The sequence below is a fragment of the Lynx canadensis genome, chromosome B1, assembly GCF_007474595.2.
Source record: "Lynx canadensis isolate LIC74 chromosome B1, mLynCan4.pri.v2, whole genome shotgun sequence".
Lineage (NCBI taxonomy): Eukaryota > Metazoa > Chordata > Mammalia > Carnivora > Felidae > Lynx > Lynx canadensis.
Genome location: NC_044306.2, coordinates 16,158,944 through 16,179,300, shown reverse-complemented (window position 1 = coordinate 16,179,300; position 20,357 = coordinate 16,158,944). Strand labels below are relative to the sequence as shown.

The following is a 20,357-nucleotide window of genomic DNA, read 5'->3' as shown; positions in this document are numbered from 1 at the left end:
GTGGTTTATTGCATGCCTTTAAATGAATTTTATTAATTAGATGTATTTAGATTTGTGCCATCTTACAAGTTCTAAGAAGTCGTGTAAATATTGGTTGCTAACTTTTAACATCATTGGCATGGCCTCTATCCCAAAAATTTAAAAGACACGCTTGCATACCCAGACTCAATTTTACATAGAAAAATAAAAAGCAATCATTAGGTATTTTTTTGGAGAACCATGCCATTCAAAGACATCAGCTTGGTGCCTGTCATCTCCTGTCACTTCTCAGTGGGCTCACTGCCTCCCACGTTTCTCACCCAACAGCAGGTTCAGCAGAGCCCGAGGGCAGGATGATCTTCAGTACTGTCTTGAGCTCTATTCTTCCACAAAACTGAAGTAAATTAATGAGGATGCAGGAATGATACTTCCCTTGGTTAACAGTTAACAAAGCACCCAACTCAGAGCCTTGCGGGCTGGCAGTTCTCCTAATTTTCAACTCCCCATAAGGACACCAGTAAAAGAGACTTTCAACAAAATTAATGACTGGCCCTGGAAAGGCATTTAATGACAACCACAGCATGAAATGACTCCATCACAGAAAAGCTTGGCTTCTACAATCAGCATGATCCTGAAATCTCTTCCTTTAGACAAAAGGTGATAGACTTCAAATAATAACCCATCCTCACATCCAATGTTTTGAATGTGAATGAGAGCCTCTGCAGTTAAGGGAAAACTCAAAGGCTCTGGTAGAGTCGAGTTTCTTTACCAGGAAGCACCAACACCCGAGAAATGCCATCTGCACGATACTCCCAACTCCCATCACTAACCCCATCCAACAAAATAGTCCAATGTGAATGTGAATTCATCTTATGTGTGAAAGGAATTTTTGAAAAAGTGGAATGCTTTAAAGACTAGTTGCTCTTCGCCCTTTGAGATTTCATTTTGGCCGGCATGAAATAATTAGGAAATCTTAAAAATAATACTACTTTAGATATTATCTAAGACCAAGAATTTGCCCCGCCCCCCCACCCCCATTCCTTCTGTGGTTCTCTTTTTAAGGCCAAAGTATTTATTCCCTGTCTTTCCCTACTTGTTCTTTAGCCCTTAAACTTAGTCAATAAATGGCTAAATAACTTTAGAATCAGTTTGGATTTTTAGAATTTAGAGAGATAAAGATCACTCACTGCCATTGTACTATCAAGGACAAAACCAAGATTTATGCAAGTTCATTCTTCAAGAACCAAGCTCAACTGATACACATGTTAGGTGTCAGTTGTTTGCAGAATGGTATGAGAGAATGGACATATTTACAATAACAATGTTTCCAAAGAATACTTTTCATAACTACATCAAGTAACTAACTCCGGAAAAATGAAGTGGTTTTTTTCTCTATTTTATCTCATACTCAAGAGCAAATGATAACTTTCAATCCCCCACTGAGTTTTTGAAAACCTTATAAATGTCTTTTTCTATTCATTGGAAAGATGTAAGTTGAACAATTCGTTGGTGCTTATTGTAAATATAAATGCAAATTGAAACAGCTGCAAATCTCAGGCCATTATTATAGTTTAACCCCACGTCTGATACTGATAAACTGTGGAGGCTTGAGTCCTCTAAGAAGCCTTCCTATTTCTTCCATTTCAAGAATGTTACACGTTATGCTCGTTACCAAGAAAGTAACCCTGCACTAAAAGCAAAGATAAAAGAAAATTTTAATAATGTTTTAGTAGGTATAGCATAGTATGCATGAATCATTACAATTTATCAATCCCTATCAACCATTTAATGCACTTTTATTCTTTTAATAAAATTTAATGCAATTTTACTCCTGTGAAGTATCTTCTGAGACAATGTAAGCCTGTCATATCCAATCCAAAATCTTCCATAAATGCAAAATTCACCAACACGTTATTGATGACAGAAGGCTGAAAATGTACATATAAATTATGAGCAATATATAAATCAGAAACCAATATTCTCTCTTCTCTTTTGAACATCTTTTTTTAAATAATGGTTTTTCATAATAAAAATTATCATAATTCTCAGTTCTCCTATAAGCCGAACTTCCAATTCCATCTAAGAGACTTATGGCATGTGGACTCTTTATGAAGAGATAGAAGGACTCTTCTTTGGGCTTCTTCCAAGAAACTCAATTTTTGTGGGCCCATTGGGAAGTCTCCTCACTCTAAAGCCATCCCAGCAGAGAGTGACCCCCTTGAGCACGGTTTCCAACATGGAATTAAGCCCTGATTCTTCCTAATATGTTCAAATGATCTTTCCAGCTGTTTGTCCACATCATTCTAACAGCTAAATGTCTTTTTTCCTCTATGAGCCTTGATGTTGGTAGAACCCCTCCCCGCATCAGTCGAAATGGGGACAGCTGCTGTGCCAAAAAACTCAAAATAACAACAGCTTAAACAACATACAAGTGTATTTCTCTGGTACCCAAGTGTCAGGCATCCAGGGCTGGTATGTGGCTCCAGAATCATCAGAAAACCCAGGAGATTCCATTTTATTTTTGCACATCATCTCCCCAGTGAGAAGCCTCCACCGCCTGGTCCAAAGTGGTTGCACCAGCTCTCGCAGCCCCTTCCTATTGTGTATCCCGTCTGTCAGAACTTATCACATGAGCACATTTAGATCCAAGGAAGACTTTATTCAGAAGGTCCACGTGCCTATCAGGATTCTAGGACGGAGGACAGACAAGAAAAGAATGGATACTGGAACACATCAAGCATTCTCTGCCATAACCCTTTAGAGAAAAATGCTTAATGCATTTCGTATCCACAGACTGCAGATTTGAGGTCAGTCATTATAAAAACTTTCTTCAGTGAGAGTTTAGAAAATCATGTTTTTATTGAAGAGTCCTTTCTCTAGTCCCGCTGAAGTTCCCATAAGGGACTCAAATACTTGTCAAGGACAAGTGGTAGATCCTGTCCACTACTGGAAAGAAAATAAAGCATACTCACACACAAGAAAGGTTAGCTTATTCACTGTCCTATTAAAAATCTTACTTTGGAAGAACGCCAAAATAGTCACAAGGTGGAGTCAGGACACTATTCAGTATTTAATTATATTTCACCATTTCCCCCCAGAAAAGCCGTGTTTTCTTCCTCTGTGTTTTGTCAGAAAATTTGCCCTGACAAGCAGTTGAGACTTTTTATGAAACTTTATGGGTATTGAGTGAAATTTCCCTCTATTTTACCTTGCATCTACTCAAATGTGCACACACACACACACAAAAACCCAGGTCCAATCTGAGGGTGTCTTGAATCCCACTGTTAAACATTCTATTGAAGACGTACAAATTCTTGTATGTGTTCTTAGCCATCGATGTCGCACTCAAACATCTTCTTCACGCCAGCTTCCCTCTGCAAGTCTTTCTCTGCTGTGCCTGTTGAGTTCCGTATGAAAGCGGCACCTGACGCCTGTGGCGTGAAACCTACAGGCAGCCTGAAGAGCTGTCTGCAGACTGGTGAACCCTTCCCGCTCTGCTGCTCTGCAAGAGTTTGGCATGCTGCGTGCGTGTGCATGAAAAAACAAACCAGGAAAGCTTCTCCTGAAGGCTGCAAACCGAAGACAAGAACTAACTAACCTCTTATGGCTTTTCCAGGCTGACTTAAAAAGCGAGATATTTGTCTTGGGTAAGCCTCCGCGTAGCCCAGTGATGTCTAGGAGACACTGCAGCTCACCTGTCAGAGGGCTCAGCGGTTCCCACAGGGTAGGGTCAGAACGCCCCACCTTGAGCCAGGCACCCTGGCCACTCGCCCCCAGCGGGTGGCTCCTCCTTAATTGTCATTGCTGTGCTTTGCCCGTAAAGTAGGGCCAGAGGTACGCTTGAGACAAAGTGACCCCAACCATGATGAGCTATGAAATCAGATCAACACAAAAATCCTCTGCTGTCTTTAAGCAATGTGTTTTCCTTTTGTGTGTGTGTGTGTGTGTGTGTGTGTAAGCTTTCCAAAATCCAAAAAGGTCTGACCAGATTCTCATGGTACAAAGGAGGGCGTAGCGTATGTCGTCTTCTACGTCCGTCTCAGGCTTCCCCGTTCTCTGTAAATCGCTGTTTTCCAGTCACGGTTTTTAGTGCGAAGAATTAGGCTGCTACCAATCATATACTGAACTCGCACGCTTCCAGTGATGTTTGCTTCTGTGGCATTCCGTTTATTTCAGTTTCTTGTGTTGTTTTGTTTTTCCTTTTAAATCCACGATTCTTGTGGCGAAATACCCTGTTGCTCTGGTGATGTGTGCTACATTCACTCCATGACGCTTTTTAAGCCAATGCTACTGCCCTGGACTCCAGATACTCCCAGGCTCTTGACAGCTTTGATTGAATTTAAAGGTGAAATTACTTTCCCCTGTAACTCTTTGGTTCTGTAACATCACATCAAAAGCGCTTTCCTATGAACGGGTTGTAAATGGTGTTATCAGTTCTGGGGAAGGCAGCCAAGGCTTGTAGGGATTTCCATCTCCTCAAAAGTCAGTCTTTTCACCATTTCTATTTGATAAACCCTGGTTTAACCTCACCTGGTCTATTACGTGACTATGCTTTGCAAATATTTAAGGGCCCAATTGATTGCAAAGAGGATTTCCTTTTCTACTTTCAAAAAATGTAGATACCTCTCTGTGTTTATGCCAATTTTGTGCTTTTTGCTTTGCATAATGAGACCTCGCTTTGTTTCTGAGGTAGAGATTTGGGTTGCCGTAGAGAAAGAGGAATGTTGATTTGAAGGGATTCTTAGACTCACTCACACAAGGGCCTTCTAGAGCCAAAACAAAAAGAAAGATTTTTCCACAATTAATGTGGCCCAGCCATAAATTTCCCATGGGTCAATGAGATGCTATGTTTTGGGTCACCTCAAGTTTTTTTTCTTTGCCAGATGTATACATTATGTACTTATATGTGTTTGGGTGGAACATACACTTTCTATATTCTTTAGATTCATCCAAAGTTGTATACCATCATTTAAGAAGGAAAAATAATCCTATAAACATAAACATGGGACTGTTATTAGGGGAATGCCATCGAATTCTGGTTGGCAAATACTACACCTAACATTTTCTGGAAAAAAACTGACTGAAAAACTCTAGAAGTGCTTATAACTCTTTCAAATATTCTTCCACAGTAGTATGTAAAGTAACAGCCAATCCTCACTCAAGAATCACCAAATACTAGATAGAGCTACCAGAAATGCCTCTGCCGAAGCACAGATAGACAAATGGCTTCTGGACAGACTGCATCTCCCCATCTGAGCTAGGCAAGTAGATGTTTTACTGAAACCAGAGATTCTAGGATATTTCAGACCAGTTCCCTTATGGTTAGGTTGGTTCTGGCTTTGAATATTAGCGTGTGCTTAAAACTTGTCCCATTTGTATCTGCTTTTGATAATTAAAAAAAAAATAGCTACACTAAAAGAGAGAGAGAGGAAAAAAAAAAAGATGGCTACATTGCCAAGGAAAAAAGTTAAATATTGAGGATTCCATGAAAACAACATGGCGCTTCATTGGGTTTTCCAATTTTACTATACTCTTAAGACACAGGTAGGACTCTCTGAATGTCACAAGTGTATATTCTATATTGCTCACAACACTGCTAAGAAGTTATGAGTAATGAGCAGAGTTAAAACAGAAACAAGCACAGACCTAAAATACGGGTGGCTACACAGAGATCTTCTCTCAAGAATTTAAAACACGGGAAGGGAAGTAGGTAGTCAGAAAGACACATGAATATCTATTCCACAGCGTTCTGTGGTCTTTAAAGTAGCCTTTCAAAACGAATCCAGGCTGAAGGCACGAACTTTGTGAGAGAGCTGTCCGAAGGCAGAAACTTTTAGCATGTTGCTTCCACTAATCACCATTCGGTGGCAATAGAGCGCAAACACGTTACAGATCTTTTCCTCAAGGTTTGCGCCTTATAACACCAGGGCGGGGGAAAGGCAAAAGATAGTCTCCTAAGATAACTGGCTTGAGTATCCATATAGAACATAAACACCTGCCTGAAAGACGAAATGATCTTTGAGTTTGGGTTCACTGATCTGAAAAATGAAGCTGAATTGTTACCATGACTGTTTTTACAGGACTGGGACACTTGAGAATTAATTGGCACAGCTCTCTGACAACAGAGGGCTAAGGTTGATGAGGGCACCTATACATAACGGAGGAAGTGTGTCTGTGGGAACGGATTCCCCGAGGGGGACAAGATTCTAATCACCATCCTGACCAACTCTTTGGTTTTAGAGAAAAGGAAGCTCAGGCACATATCCAAGGCTACACTGGTAGTCAGTGCCAATACCACGAAGACAGGAATGTGCCCTATTAATGCTACGTGTTCCTCTATGGACCAAATATTTTTTAAATAAGTTAATTCAAATACTGTAGCTAGTCACATCTCCTCAAAACTGGTTCCTAACTATCCACATTCACATGGAGATGATTCCTGTTAAAGGTAAACTTAGAAAAGTTCCTGAAGTCACCAAGATAATAGTGCTAATCAAGGCTGCGATAAATCTTGGCCTGGGCATGTGAAAAGTATAGAGACCTGGTAAGTCAGAAAAGGGGGTGGGAGGTTCATTAAAGGCTATAAAGGAAGAGAAAAGACATACTGCGAAGGATTGGTAAAAACAAGGACGTTACGGGCTGGCTCGCCCAGGAACGTGAGTCCCCTTGAGACATAGACCCCTGTGGCATTAAGGGAGCCACATACTTCTGGCAACAGCCCCACGTTCCCAGTTGTCAAAGGGATGATTCATTTAAATAACTTATGGTGTGAGCTGAATTAAAGGAATTAAAGTAGAATTGTAACGATGACAACAAGAGGTCCCATATGGACTTTAAAAGTAGATTGTTTTATTTCAACGAACAATCTGATTTTTAAAGCCATATTTAGGGGCACCTGGGTGGCTCAGTCGGTTAAGAATCTGACTTCAGCTTAGGTCCTGATCTCATGGTTCGTGGGTTCGAGCCCCATGTCAGGCTCTGTGCTGACAGCTCGGAGCCTAGAGACTGCTTCAGATTCTGTGTCTCCCTCTCTCTCTCTGTTCCTCTCCGCCTCGCACTCTGTGTGTGTATGTCTCTCTCTCAAAAATGAATAAACGTTTAAAAAAATTAAAAAATTAAGTCATATTCCCATTTAACGGAAAAGAGCAATGAAATTCGACCTCCCAGATTTACCAAGCACCGGATGCCATGATAGAAAAGTAAAGCTTTTACTCAACTTAAAAATATTAGAATGACTTAAACATGTAGAAAGAGCACAACGAAATACATTTTACAAAACATTTTCTCTGAAGATAAGAAAAGATCATCAGATGATATTTTCTTATTTATAACTTTGTTCTGCACTGTAACTGCTGCTATGATGTTTTTGAGAGACAACAGTAGCTGTCCTCGAATGGGCTTTGAAATACAGCATTTTGATTTTTTTAATTACATGTTTAAATTTTTTTGAGCGATTAACATGAGCATTTTTTTTAAATTTTTTTTTAACATTTATTTATTTTTGAGACAGAGAGAGACAGAGCATGAACGGGGGAGGGGCAGAGAGAGAGGGAGACACAGAATCGGAAGCAGGCTCCAGGCTCCGAGCCATCAGCCCAGAGCCCGACGCGGGGCTCGAACCCACAGACCGCGAGATCGTGACCTGAGCTGAAGTCGGACGCTCAACCGACTGAGCCACCCAGGCGCCCCTAACATGAGCATTTTCAATATCATGTGGCTTGAATGTATAATCTTTGGCCAGAAATTTTACTCCTGGAAGTGTCTTCTAAAGAATGTCCAAAAGAAGTAAATAATTCTTTGTATAAAAATGTTTATAGCATTGCTGCTTATGAACGTGTAAAAAGGCTAGACTAACCTTAACTTCAAAAACAAAAAAGAGAAATGGTTAGGAAAACTAAAAAAATATATCTACACCAACGTGAGGGCATATTATTCTGCAGTGGCTTAAAGTGAAAAAGAAGACTAGACAACTATCAGAAAATATTAATAGTAATTGATATATATGTATTTTATTTCTGCATAAAAGTTATATATATATGATTGGATGAGGATTTGAAGAAATTTAATAGGATATAGGCTTGTGGATGGCTTATATTTATTTTACATATAATATTTACTTATTTATATTTTTATGTATGTATTATTTATATATAAGAATTATAGAATTATTCAATATATTTATATTGAATTAAATGGCCTTAAAATGGTTAGAAAATGGTTTAGTTTTGACTTTTCTTAAAATAGTATATTTTATCATTTTAATAATACATACATTGTAAGTAATTTTATATTGATTTATAGAAGTTTTGTATTTTTTTTTTCAACTTTTTTTTTTTTTTGGGGGGGTGGACAGAGAGAGACAGAGCATGAACGGGGGAGGGGCAGAGAGAGAGGGAGACACAGAATCGGAAACAGGCTCCAGGCTCCGAGCCATCAGCCCAGAGCCCGACGCGGGGCCCGAACTCACGGACCGCGAGATTGTGACCTGGCTGGAGTCGGACGCTTAACCGACTGCGCCACCCAGGTGCCCCTAGAAGTTTTGTATTTTTAAGCCATACACGTTTCCAATCATTTCCATCCACTCTGTAGTCTTAGGTTTATATATTCCATGCACAGACTGCTGAGTGAAATTTCTAAAAAGTAAACACTTCCAATTAATAGACTGAATGCTTAAAGTTTTAGTAATGTAAGTGCCTGGTATCCTTTTTTTTTTTTTTTTTTAATGGTTATGTATTTTTGAGAGAGCACAAGCGGGGAAGGGGCAAAGAGAGAGGGACAGAGGATATGAAGCGGGCTCTGTGTTGACAGCTGCCAGCAGTAAGCCCGACGTGGGGCTCGAACTCATGAACCTGTGAGATCATGACCTGAGCCGAAGTCAGACGCTCAACCGACTGAGTCACCCAGGTGCTCTAAGTGCCTCATCTTCTTATGCTAGAAAGACAGCTTGGATGGGAGGGGAGTGAATACAGAATTGAGGAAGGGGAGCAAATTATAGACTCATGGACTGAAAGGGACCCCAGAGTTCTCCATCCATTCTTGGACCAGTGGGATTTTTATGGACAATTTGCAGGGTAAAATTCCCAGCCTGTCAGTAATCCACTCATGATGCAGGGACCCACGAATTGGCCCCGATGTCTAAGGACATGGATCCATCTAACTCAGTGGTCATCAAGAAGTCACTTCTATAAGTGTCATGCAAACGCCTACTTATCGCATTTTAGCACGCAGCCATCATTTAGAAGAGGATGTCTTTGAACTGTGTTGTGAATGAATTGTAATATTTTTCTTTCCCTGAAATGGTAACGTTTAGGTAGTCGGTAGAAACGACGTTGATTTAACATATTCGACAAACATGTTAACTTTCATTCGTTGCAATATTTGTGTGGATATGTGGGATGCTAAGGTTTGTCATTTCCAATATTATAAGTATCTATTACAGATACTGGTCTTGATGCTTAGTTTAAAAAGAAAGGAAACTCTTTTGAGAGTTCAGTGCACTGGGAATTTCTACCAATATTTCTCTTCTAAGGTAAAATGTTACATGTTACCTGGATATTGTTTGTTACCCTCTAGTTAAAGTTCTCTGTTTTCTCTTTCTAAAAATGCATGTGTTCTCTCAACATTGAGAACAGAGAGTGTTAATTCAAATGTAGCATGGGATGTCTGCCTATCTACAGTTTCATCCGTACTGTATGTGAAAATGTTGTCTGTGAAGGAAAAGTAGAATGAATGTGGATACTTTGCCGTTAGACTAAATGTGGTTTATTTTCCGCTTGTTTGAGAAAACGCTGAAGAATAAGGTTGTATGAAGGTGTCCAGATTTCCCATTCTAGTGATTTGGTGTCTATGTTCTTGCCATATTCCTGGCCTTTGAAAAATCAATGGGACTAAACCCTGACTTTTCCTTAAAGCTTGAACAGACTAGATTCTAGATACATTCCAAAGATTTGAACCTTGGTTATTTTCATTTAATTCAAAGCACCCTTCAAAATATTTGGATTATGAATCCTGCAGAAACCCTTTATTTGGTTTTTTTTTCCTTCCTCTTGGTTTTTTACAACAGGAAATATTAAATGTCAAGAAAAGTACCATGCCATTATCCAAATTATCTTTTACTTAGTACCAGTTTAAACGCTGATTACATTGAAAATCATTTCATTTCAGCCACAGCGTCCTGTGTTTACTCATGAAAACATTCAAGGTGGGGGGGAACCGTAAGTATTCTTCTTATCTTCTAAGTTCAAGACTAACCTTGACTCACAAAACAGACAACTGGTGTACCAAAACAGAGGACTTTGCAAGTGAAAGAGGACAAAGTAACTAAAATGAGGCCTCTGTGATCGGTCTCTTTCATAACGTAGAGCAGAAGTTCATTTTAAAAAGAAACCCAATCATTTTGCATAGCAGCCTTCGATTTACACGCCAGAAAAACCTAACGGCGCTCCAGCGATGCCTGAGATTTACGAATCTGCCTCCCTCTTTGTTCTACCAACCACGCAAATTCCAGTAACCACGGCTGTAAAGACACACAAGTGTCCTAACAGTGGTTGTACACATATCTGAAGACCAGAAGAATGTCAAAGTAGACCAGAAGTGATAAGTCAGTAACAAAATTCCAAGGCTGCCTTTTGACAAAGGTCTTCGGGAATGGCAGCGTATTAAAACAGTCACTGTTGTTTTATGTCATAGAAAGTTAATACTTCCAAGTGTGGTCATTTGGGTATTTATGGAAACCACAGAGCTCACAGGTGGGAGAAGGCACTTTTTCAAGGGCCTGCTGTGGACTTTAGAAACATCTACTAAACATTACTAAATTTCTATTTGATTACAACCCCAAGGAGTGGGATGATGGGGTGTCACTTAATTTCTTTCTTTTAAAAAACAGATTGGAATGAAAATAGGTACCTAAGGTTATAATGTTGCCGCAATTCAGAATTATAATAAAATGTGTTACAGGAGACATTGCAAGTTATAGAGACAGCTTCAAACTTGGCCGAGCATTTTTTATGTAAAAGACAAATTTCTTTTTGAAGCATCCTGACCTCACCACCATCATTCATCTCACCGACACATCTTTCAAAATAGCATTTTAATTGTAATTCGGCTGCATTTCCTGTCGTGCAACACTGGTTTTGAAAGCCAGCAGAGGCAGAGGGGTTTCCGGAAGGTTTGTTTATGTTTTCCATGAAACTCCCAATTTTTTTCCTTTTCCCTTTTTTTTTTTTTTTTATGTGTGTGTGGTCTAATTAAACCCGAATGGTAAGTAAATGTTGAGGAGCATACTGGCTTTTGTCATACCAAAGTGAAGTAGGAGTTTGTGCCAATTTTGGTTTTTTTAGCCCTTGGGACCTTGAGATTCTTCAAGCAGCTGGGGTTTGGTGGCCTTAAATGGGCCTGTCTCCATAAGAGTTTGGACAAGTGCCCAAGGGAAGAAGGCTGAAGCCTCAAAAGCTCAATCAGAGAATCAGTGTTTCCCAAAGGGAGAGCTTCAATGTATATCCATAGAATCAGCAGCCCAGGAATGACTTTCTCCCTCAAATGTGACACTGGCAAAGGGACCAGGTTGAAATCAACTTTCCCCACATGAATATAGAAAAGATAGCGTCCCTTCACCAGAGCAGCCTCCAAATCAAATCCTTAAAGCAAACAACAAAATAATAGGTCTCCTCTAATCAGGGCTGGCCCTGTGGAAATAGCGAAATTAAGCAATGTTGGTTTTCAACACCTCCCTGTCTTTTTTACCACTGCTCTGGGATTCTGGCTACCTTTCTCTGTCCTTCTCCTTAATCAGAATCCTTTTTCAACAGAAGACATCAGATGCCCAGTTTCAAAAGAGCACAAGTGGCAGAAAAGATTCCCTAGCAGGATAAAATATTAACAGGGAAAGACAGCTCTAATGTTGTGATTTCAGGCTTTGGTACCAGCCAGAGAAAATAATGTATTCTAGGAGATGATGTTAGGCATCACATCTCACCAGCTCTTTCCCAGACAACCACCACCATCGCTAACCCCCACCACAAGCCAACTTTATCTGGGTCCCCCAATCTGAAAAAGTTCACGGACAGAGAGGAAAGCCAACGGAGCCATGTCCCTGATTTATGACATGCTGTTTGAGTTCAAATGATAGGATAGTTTTGTTCCACCAAAATGTGATTTTCTGACTGAAGTAATTAGATGTAAATCATTCTTGTTCCAGCAGTATTCAATATTATCTGCTTTCTAAAGTTGACCTTAAAACTCCAAAGTGCCCTGAAATGTGGTTTTTATTTTCTTGCACTGGCAGAATTACACAACTGTTATAAGAAGCAGCAAAAACAAAAGTTCACTGAGTTTTTAAAATCCCCCTCATTCTATTGGTAATATTTTAATAGTGATAGAAAGTTTTCATGTTAATTGCGTATCAATTGCTTCTTGAACTGCTCAGCTGCTAGGACTTGTGTCTTCACTTTCCGAAATGCCAATCCATGTTAATATGCAGTAAAATACATACTATGTTGTTAACCACAAATTCAATTTTACTGATCAATGTCACCCAAATAAAGGCGTTCAAAGAATTCAGGCAGAGAAAGGAAACTGGTAGCATTCTGTCAGTAATTCTTTTTTACATAAACTTATTTCAAGGGAGAGTTCCAACATCAAACACAATTTCTCCAGGACCTATTTTAAAACGAAACTTATACCCATAATCTATTGTTTGGTATTGGCTCAGTAATCAGTGAGCACAGAATACACCTGCTTGACTTCAGAGGTGAATTACATCAGATTTTCAAATTCTAAATCCTCATAAAACACTGATTCCAACTATAAAACTAAGTGGCTGTAAAGAATTCCTGTTGGCGGAAAAAATAACCTTTTCTTTGACAGTAATCCCCACATAGCGATTTAGAAGACATGACTAACACAGTTTGCACATCTCGACGTAGAATCACTTGAAAATTCAACTTGGAAGTCCCAATTATTTGCTTTTGATTATAGTCAGCTAAACCTGTAACCCTTTCTCATTTTTACGTTGCTGGATAATGCACATATCACTTCTTTTACATTCTATACTCTTATTTAATGTCTTCGTGATATCTATGAGTGGACAATTGGAATCCAGGCCTGATTTAGAAATGTCAAAATGTTTTAATCCAACTTGTGGATACTCTAACCTTCCACAAATACTCCTCACTGTAGTTTTGAAATGCTATCAATGTGGTCTAAGTCCCATGAAAATCTAAATATTTCTATTTACTTTTCACGCTTACCAAAGATTTATACTAATTTCACACGTTAATAAGAATAGAAACGTTGACAGCAAAATGACTATTGTATAATTTTCTATAGTTTTTCACAAAGGTGTAAAGATTTGTTTTTAAACGCATCCATTTGTCCTGTTTAAGGTTTCAGGCTCTGTATAACTATACTCCTAGGAATGAAGATGAGCTGGAACTCAGAGAAAGCGATGTCATTGATGTGATGGAGAAGTGTGACGATGGATGGTTTGTGGGTATGTGTACACTTCCTCCCACACCCTCCTTCCACACCCCTTTGGCCGCCTTAGAACTTGCTCGTATTTGCTCACTTGCGATAGACAAAGGCGCTTGCGATGCCTCGGATCTTTCACACGTTGCCCTGCATTTTTAATATGGCTTAGTATCTACTGCTTTGGCCATGCGTGATTTTTCTGCTAGTTTTAGTTCCACTTCCACTGAGAGAAGCAAATGTCTTCGAATAGCACCAACCAGGAAAGACCGAGGTCTAAGAACCATAACAACGGTGTTTCCTAAACGAGAAACAGTATCCCTCTGTCGGGTGGGCGGTTAGGTGTCCGCAGTGAGGATCTAATTGGAAAAAAACAAGACGCAGCGAGCAGTTCATCTACTTACTAGGTCTGATGTTAAGTGCCCCGAAAGTTCAATGATCCACCTTTATGTTAATTTTTGGTAAAAGTTGAGAGAGGTTCCATTCTTGCCACTTAAAAGGCAATCACGTTCTTACCATCTTAAAAGAAGACTAGAGCTTTTCTGAGAAAACTTTTGTAGATAAGAGAATCATACAATGGGACACACAGGAAAGAGGTAGAAAGAAAGAAAGAAAGAAAGAAAGAAAGAAAGAAAGAAAGAAAGAAAGAAAGAAAGAAAGAAAGAAAGAAAGAAAGACAGGCACAGGGCAGAGAGGAGACAAGATGAGGGAACCAGGGCTTTCTGTAGACAGGTAATCAGTGAGGAAAATAATCAAAGAACCGAGCAGACACCAGCCTCTGCTTCTGTTCATATTAATCCCCCCATTTAGAACAAAAGTAAATGGCTAACCCACACAGGTGAAAAGAAAATCAAACCAAGACAAGAAGTTCCAGAATGTAAATGAAACCGTAGAGCCTCTCTTCACTCCATTCGCGCTAGAAATCCTAAGGAAGAATTCAGCACACCAACCTTTATTAACAGTTTCAAAGGAATTCTGTTATTTGAAACCGAAGGCAATCATGATGATGGCCAGTCGTACCTGATGATGAACCCCTGTCTACAAAGAGTTCTTGGCCTTTTTTTTTTTCCTTTGGTGACTGTAAATTTTTATGTTTTATCAAGGACTCTGGCAGTGCTATTTGTAAATGAGTGAGGCGGCATTCAGCGTGATCTTCTATGACATCACAAAACTGGATAGTCCCTGATAGGCCACTGTTACACCGCGTCGCACTCTTCTATTCTAGTCCATCCCATCACACTGCCAGCCTTGTCTTTATTTAGATTGTCCTTGAAAACGTCACTTCCCCCAGTGCTTTTTCCTTTCCTCACTCTTGCCTAGCAGCCTTGGTGATGGAGCATCGTTATACCTAATATCATTACACTTAAAAACCCACCTCCTCAGCAGGATTGTCTTTCCCTCCACGCAGGGAGGCTGAGCTTTTCTTTCCCTTTAGTCTGGTGCGGGCTGGGAGCGCAGCGCCGAACCTTAGGAGGCAGTGAAGGCGGCAGGCAGTACAAATAAAACCGCTCACTTTGTCGGCTATGCCTTCAAGTGAGTTTGCTCTCTTTCCCAAACCCTGCTGGGCTTGCTCTCTTAGTGAAGGCTTGTAAACGAAGAGCTTTCAAGACCGCAAGAAAAACCGAGTATTTCATTGCTGTCCGTTTCATTTGCTGCTTCTATTTTCAGGAACCTCGAGAAGAACCAAATTCTTTGGTACTTTTCCCGGAAACTATGTCAAGAGGCTGTGAATCACTCTCCCTCCTTTTTACGCTGCATTTCAGCACCACATCTGTATAACCTTGCCTGAAAGATACCCTTAGGCCTCCTCCTCCCGCTCTCCTGCCTTCCAGTTTCCAGTAGAAGTCACCCACTGTCACCATCTCTATCTGCCACCAGACCACCAGCAAAGGAACTTCCTGCTGCCCCGCCCTGGGGAGGCTAGCAGACTCGCTTCCGCGTGAAAGTGCATATCCCTGATGTCTGCTCTAAACTTTGAGAAGTCGATACGTGAGATCGGAAAGAAAATCATTATAGTTAGAAAGGGTTACGTATTTGAGGCAAAAAAAAAAAAAGGAAATGTCTCAAGGAGACTCTCTAGTTCACTTCGAAAGATATTCTCCCCTCAGGCAGCCAGAGATTGTGTATTACTAAATGCTGTGTTTGCATTTTCGCATCCTTAGCTTGGCAGTGTATTTTCCTTTCACGAGTTTGCCTAGTGTCCTGGTTTACACGACATGAAAACTGTACTTCGGCTATCGTTTGCCTGCACTTATATATTGTAATACGCACAGTGATTACAAAAATCTAAAGCAAGAGTAGGAAAGTTAATCCGAATGAGTGTGATTTTGTTGATTGAATGTGAGTTTTCAAATAGGAGCCTTTTCCTGCAGTCTCTTCTGTACTTTTTAGAAGTGCAAACCGTAAGTGATTAAGAGCCTTTGGTAATAATCATGAGACTATAAGAGGTTTAGCTAGACGACAAAAAACAAAAACAAAAACAAAAACGAAAAAAAACCCTATTGTGTTGTAAAGTTGCATTGCTATTTTATATTAAAATGTAATAATCAGCATCATGAACAATGAGCTCTTAGTGTTTTATTTATCTGATAAAATTTTAATAAAGACAGTGTTAGTGAGAGGTGCAAAGAATTATCCTAACGTAGACACTTGAAAGTATCTGTAAGCAATATTCATAGGTAAGATTTCACTGTGTGCACACATATACATTTGAGATTGTGTGAAAACAGACAATCCATATGGTATGTTGTACATTTTATGGAAATGTAAAGGAATCCCACACGTTATTTTATAGAAATAGAGTACTTCAGAAGCATCACAAGTATGAAGGCTGGTTTTAGCAAGGATTATGATCAATACAATTATTTTTACTATGATAATTATTTTTCTTCTATGGAACTCAGAATCCTGGCTACATTTGAGGACAGGAATATGTTGAGCCTGATTTTCCTGGTGTGTGTAAAAATATTTCCTCGGAATACATTAGGCACCTTTTGGAGGCAATGTTAAATCATTCGGGTTATATTTTCTGCCCTGAAGTAGACATTTACAAAATGGTTTTGGGACCTGAAAGATTTAATGTGGTCAACAGTGCCTGAATTACACATACCTTGAGAACTAGCTTTGTATTTCTTATGACTTTGCATAAGAACTATTCATATTTGGATCTTGAGCACCTTATAGATAAAACTTTTTATGGCGTTTCTTCCGTGGACAGTGATTGATCTTTTCACAATGTACGTAGGCCCTAGCATTTTGTACATATGTTTGCTCTTTTGTACAGACTATTTAGTTGTTGAGAAAATGGGAATTTCCTAATTTGGTCTTTATCCTTCACTTTAAACTAAGCTAAAACACTTTCAACAGATTATCCTTTACATATCCCACAGATCACAAGCACGCCTTGATTGCGCGATTCTGTAAGATAGCATTTATGCAAAAGTTTATGAACTTACAAGATCTGAGCAGCCAAACTGAAATGTACATAAATACTGATTACAGAGGAATCTCATTAGAAAGAAGGTAAAGAAACATCTTTGAGTAGACTACCTTGATTACTGTCAAATTCACAAGCAGCTTTATATTTTAAAGGCTTTGGGTTTGAAATTGAGTCAACTGCATGCAGCTTTGCCGATAAATGAATATTTATCTTTGATGCCATTTACGAGAAAAGGTTTCAATATCTGTTGCCTGTCATATTTAAGAAAAATTACTGTTTCTACTCTCTGTATCTGATTTTAAAAGGAAAAATATTCATACCTGGCTTTCAGCTTATTGACTTTGAATTCTTATAAGCGAAGGTCGTTGTGTTTTTCTTGAATAGACATCTAATAAATTTTGCTTGGAAGTATACCTTAGTTTTTCTTTTTGACATTTCTCCGTAAGAAAATTGTGTAGTTTACCCCCAATTTCTTCCGTAAGCCAAGAGAAAATGCATTTACTCTATGTTCTCCTGATACACAAATGGAGAAAAGATGTATATGCATCAGCGCAGAGAAGAAATATTCTTTAAACTCATCACTAAACCTCATTTGCGGAATGAATACTCTTTGGCTGAAAATCACCACTCAGCTAAAAGCGACACATTTAAAAATATTTCTGCCTCAGAAACAGCTATTTTTCCAAGAAGTTAATTACAGGAAGTTGGAAGCACTTTCTCAACTCAACTACCTTAAATTTTAAAATTACTTCCCTAAAAAGCTTTATCACCATCGGCATGGGCAGTCCCCGGTAATACCCACAAGCTTTTGGCAAATTTCAGATTATGTGCTTTTCTCACACACAAATAGTAAAGGGCTAGCTCCCCACCTTGGATCCTTTCTAATAGACCTTGGACCCTTGTGGCTCTATGTGTATCAGCCCTCATCGACATCTATCTCTCGCATTCAGAAACACATACATTCCTCTGTTGGCAATTGCGTTACCAGAGGTGTTTTGTCAAGTTGGTTCACCTTAATTCTCACCTTGGACCCTTCCATTCCATTGGATAACTTCCACTGTATATTAGCTCTCCACCAAAAGGTGTTCCCTTTGTGTGAAGAATATGCCCCAGAATATTCTTTTGTTCCTGTTTCCATCAGAGCATTTATGGGTAATTTCACCAGGTGAATCTGAATCTGATAAGGTCGGGGTGCTTATTTGTGTACTCCGGGTGTCTCTTTCCATTGCTCTCTTCAAGTGAATCTCTTGCCAAATGATCAACACCCTGAAAATACAAATCTGGGATTTTAAAAACACACCCATCAAAATCTAGATGCCCTCTTCCCACTTGAGAATTACTCACTTGCGCTTCTCCGTAAAACCTGCTGAAATGGCACAGCAGCCTTATCAAAGCCCCGCGCCCAGGAACCCCCTCCACACCTTTGCGGTTTGCCCAGACTTGTATCCCCGCCATGCGGGTACTGCTCTGAGGTCCAGAGCAACTACACCACGGTGTGACGTGCCCGCGATGCCTCCTCGTTGTGGATGCCGGCATTCCAGGTGGAATCTTGAATTACTTTTTGCTTTAGAATTGCCTCACTTTTAGTAACCTATCTTACTTGATTTTATGTCAACGCATGCGCATCATCATACACCAAAAATTACTTTAAGGCATGCCATTTATGCTACTAGAAGCCTCCCTGGCAGGTGGAGTAGGGTCCCTTGTTGCAAACTCAGTACGGCAGGGCCTGTAAAGCACTGTCTGCTTATCCGCCTCGATCTGCTGTGGACTCACATCTGTGCACTAGTCGGCCCTCTCAGTCAGTGAAAGAGTAGCAACAAGGGACCCTCTGGTACCTTAGGTGCCAAATTTTAATCCCTCCTTTAGCGACACCCTCACTAAAAGCAGGTATGCCCAGCTCTTATTTGACGGAAAGCAAAAAGAACCTGTTTGAGTAACTGTTCCCATGATCATTCACTGCTTGATCTCTGTGTAGGTGGTCAGTTCGTGTGGCCTGATTATTTCCTCCTATTCTTGTCCAGATTCCAGCCGCAAGAGGTGGTATACTTTGAGGAATCAGGTAATCCAAAAGACTAAGTATTCTGTCAGCTTCCAAAAGTTGAAATCATTCCATCTTCCTTTCCAGATTATAGCCTTCTAATAGCTATTTACGTATAGTTATGGTTTCAAATCATGTCCTCATCGTGAATGATTGGGTCAGAGCACAAGCAGAGACTGGCATTATTAATAAGTGGTCTACACCAGGGATTGGCAACCTAAGGCCTGTGGACCAAATTCAGCTTGCTACCTGTTTTTTTATGGCTTGCAAATTAGGAATAACCATTGGCGTCCCACTATTTGTATAGATAGACATTGGCGATCAATTTGATGATAGGGAACACAAATTTTGAACCCCAATTAAGTGAAATGTTGTCTCCCCAGAAAAAGGATCTGTTTCCTCTCACTGGTAGATCTACACTAAAAACTTTACCCCAATATTACTGTATTTTGAATTTCATCAATAAACTGGTGGAAATTTGTTTTCTCTTTGCTACATAATTGTGTACATATTATCCTCAATTTTGCCTCCTGGCACACAAAACCTAAAATATTTACTATCAGTCTCACTAGAGACAAAGCCTGTGAAACCCTGGTCTATGCCAACTGACAGCAACAAACCGGAAAACTGACCAGAGGGAAAGGAACACTGAACGTCCGCTGTATTACCAGGCGGTAACTTACATGCGTCCCACGGGTTTATCTTCACAACAAATCTAAGAGGAAATCAGCTTTGTGCCTATTTTATAGGTGACGAAGCTGAGGCTCTGAGAAGTTGATATGAAATGTAAGATGGAAATCAGATTCAAAATATGGTTTGTCTATCTTCCAAGCCTGTGCTCTTTCTTCTAAATCAACCAAGCTTGGTGCTAAACACACTGTTGATCTAACCGTGCGCTCCGAGTTAAACAGCTACATCCGCTTACCTCCTTCCGCCCCATCATTTTCCCAGACTCTGCCATCACGAGGAGTCAGCCACTCATAACAGCCCCCTGCTGTGCATGGGATGACGAGAGAGGGTGTAATAGCGAAATAGTGTTTCCCTGAGGAAAGCTAACTTTCGATTCTAAAAGCACATGGTAACCAGGGAGAAAATGACTTTGATTATTGACGTTTTAATTGAGCATAAGCCTGTCCATGAGTTATGATTCATTATGGCCCTAGGGACTGTTGCTTATGAGCCAACTCAGCTCTGGGAAACTCTGGGTGCTTTGGGAAGTTCTTGGTATTGTTGAGCCACTGGGAGAGAGACAAGCCCAGCATGCTCTAGGAACGCAGTGTGCTTACAGAACATCTTTTCAATATACCAAGTCCCAGGATACGCTAGCCATTCTCCGCTGGACGACTCGCTAAGCCTTAGCTCACTGCTAAATTCAGCCACTCAGCTCAGGAAAATTCCATCTGAGCTCATGCACATACATATATCTTGACCCAA

The 20,357-nt window shown here is 39.9% G+C and overlaps 2 protein-coding genes across 14 annotated transcripts in view; one reads left to right on the top strand and one right to left on the bottom strand.

Moving 5' to 3' along the window:
* The window catches only part of SORBS2 (sorbin and SH3 domain containing 2), a 222,688-nt gene extending 205,395 nt beyond the window's left edge, over nucleotides 1–17,293 (top strand). For 11 of the 12 annotated variants that reach the window (XM_032592809.1, XM_032592814.1, XM_032592813.1 and 8 more), the window contains 3 exons: nucleotides 10,144–10,193; nucleotides 13,362–13,468; nucleotides 15,112–17,293. In XM_032592809.1, the coding sequence (XP_032448700.1) occupies nucleotides 10,144–10,193; nucleotides 13,362–13,468; nucleotides 15,112–15,173 (219 nt within the window). In that variant the 3' untranslated portion in view covers nucleotides 15,174–17,293. The remainder of the gene's footprint in view (nucleotides 1–10,143; nucleotides 10,194–13,361; nucleotides 13,469–15,111) is intronic. The other variant, XM_032592821.1, reaches the window with a different exon arrangement.
* Nucleotides 1–20,357, bottom strand: part of LOC115511793 — a 113,325-nt gene that overhangs the window by 8,873 nt on the left and 84,095 nt on the right. The gene's annotated exons all lie outside the window — the stretch shown is intronic.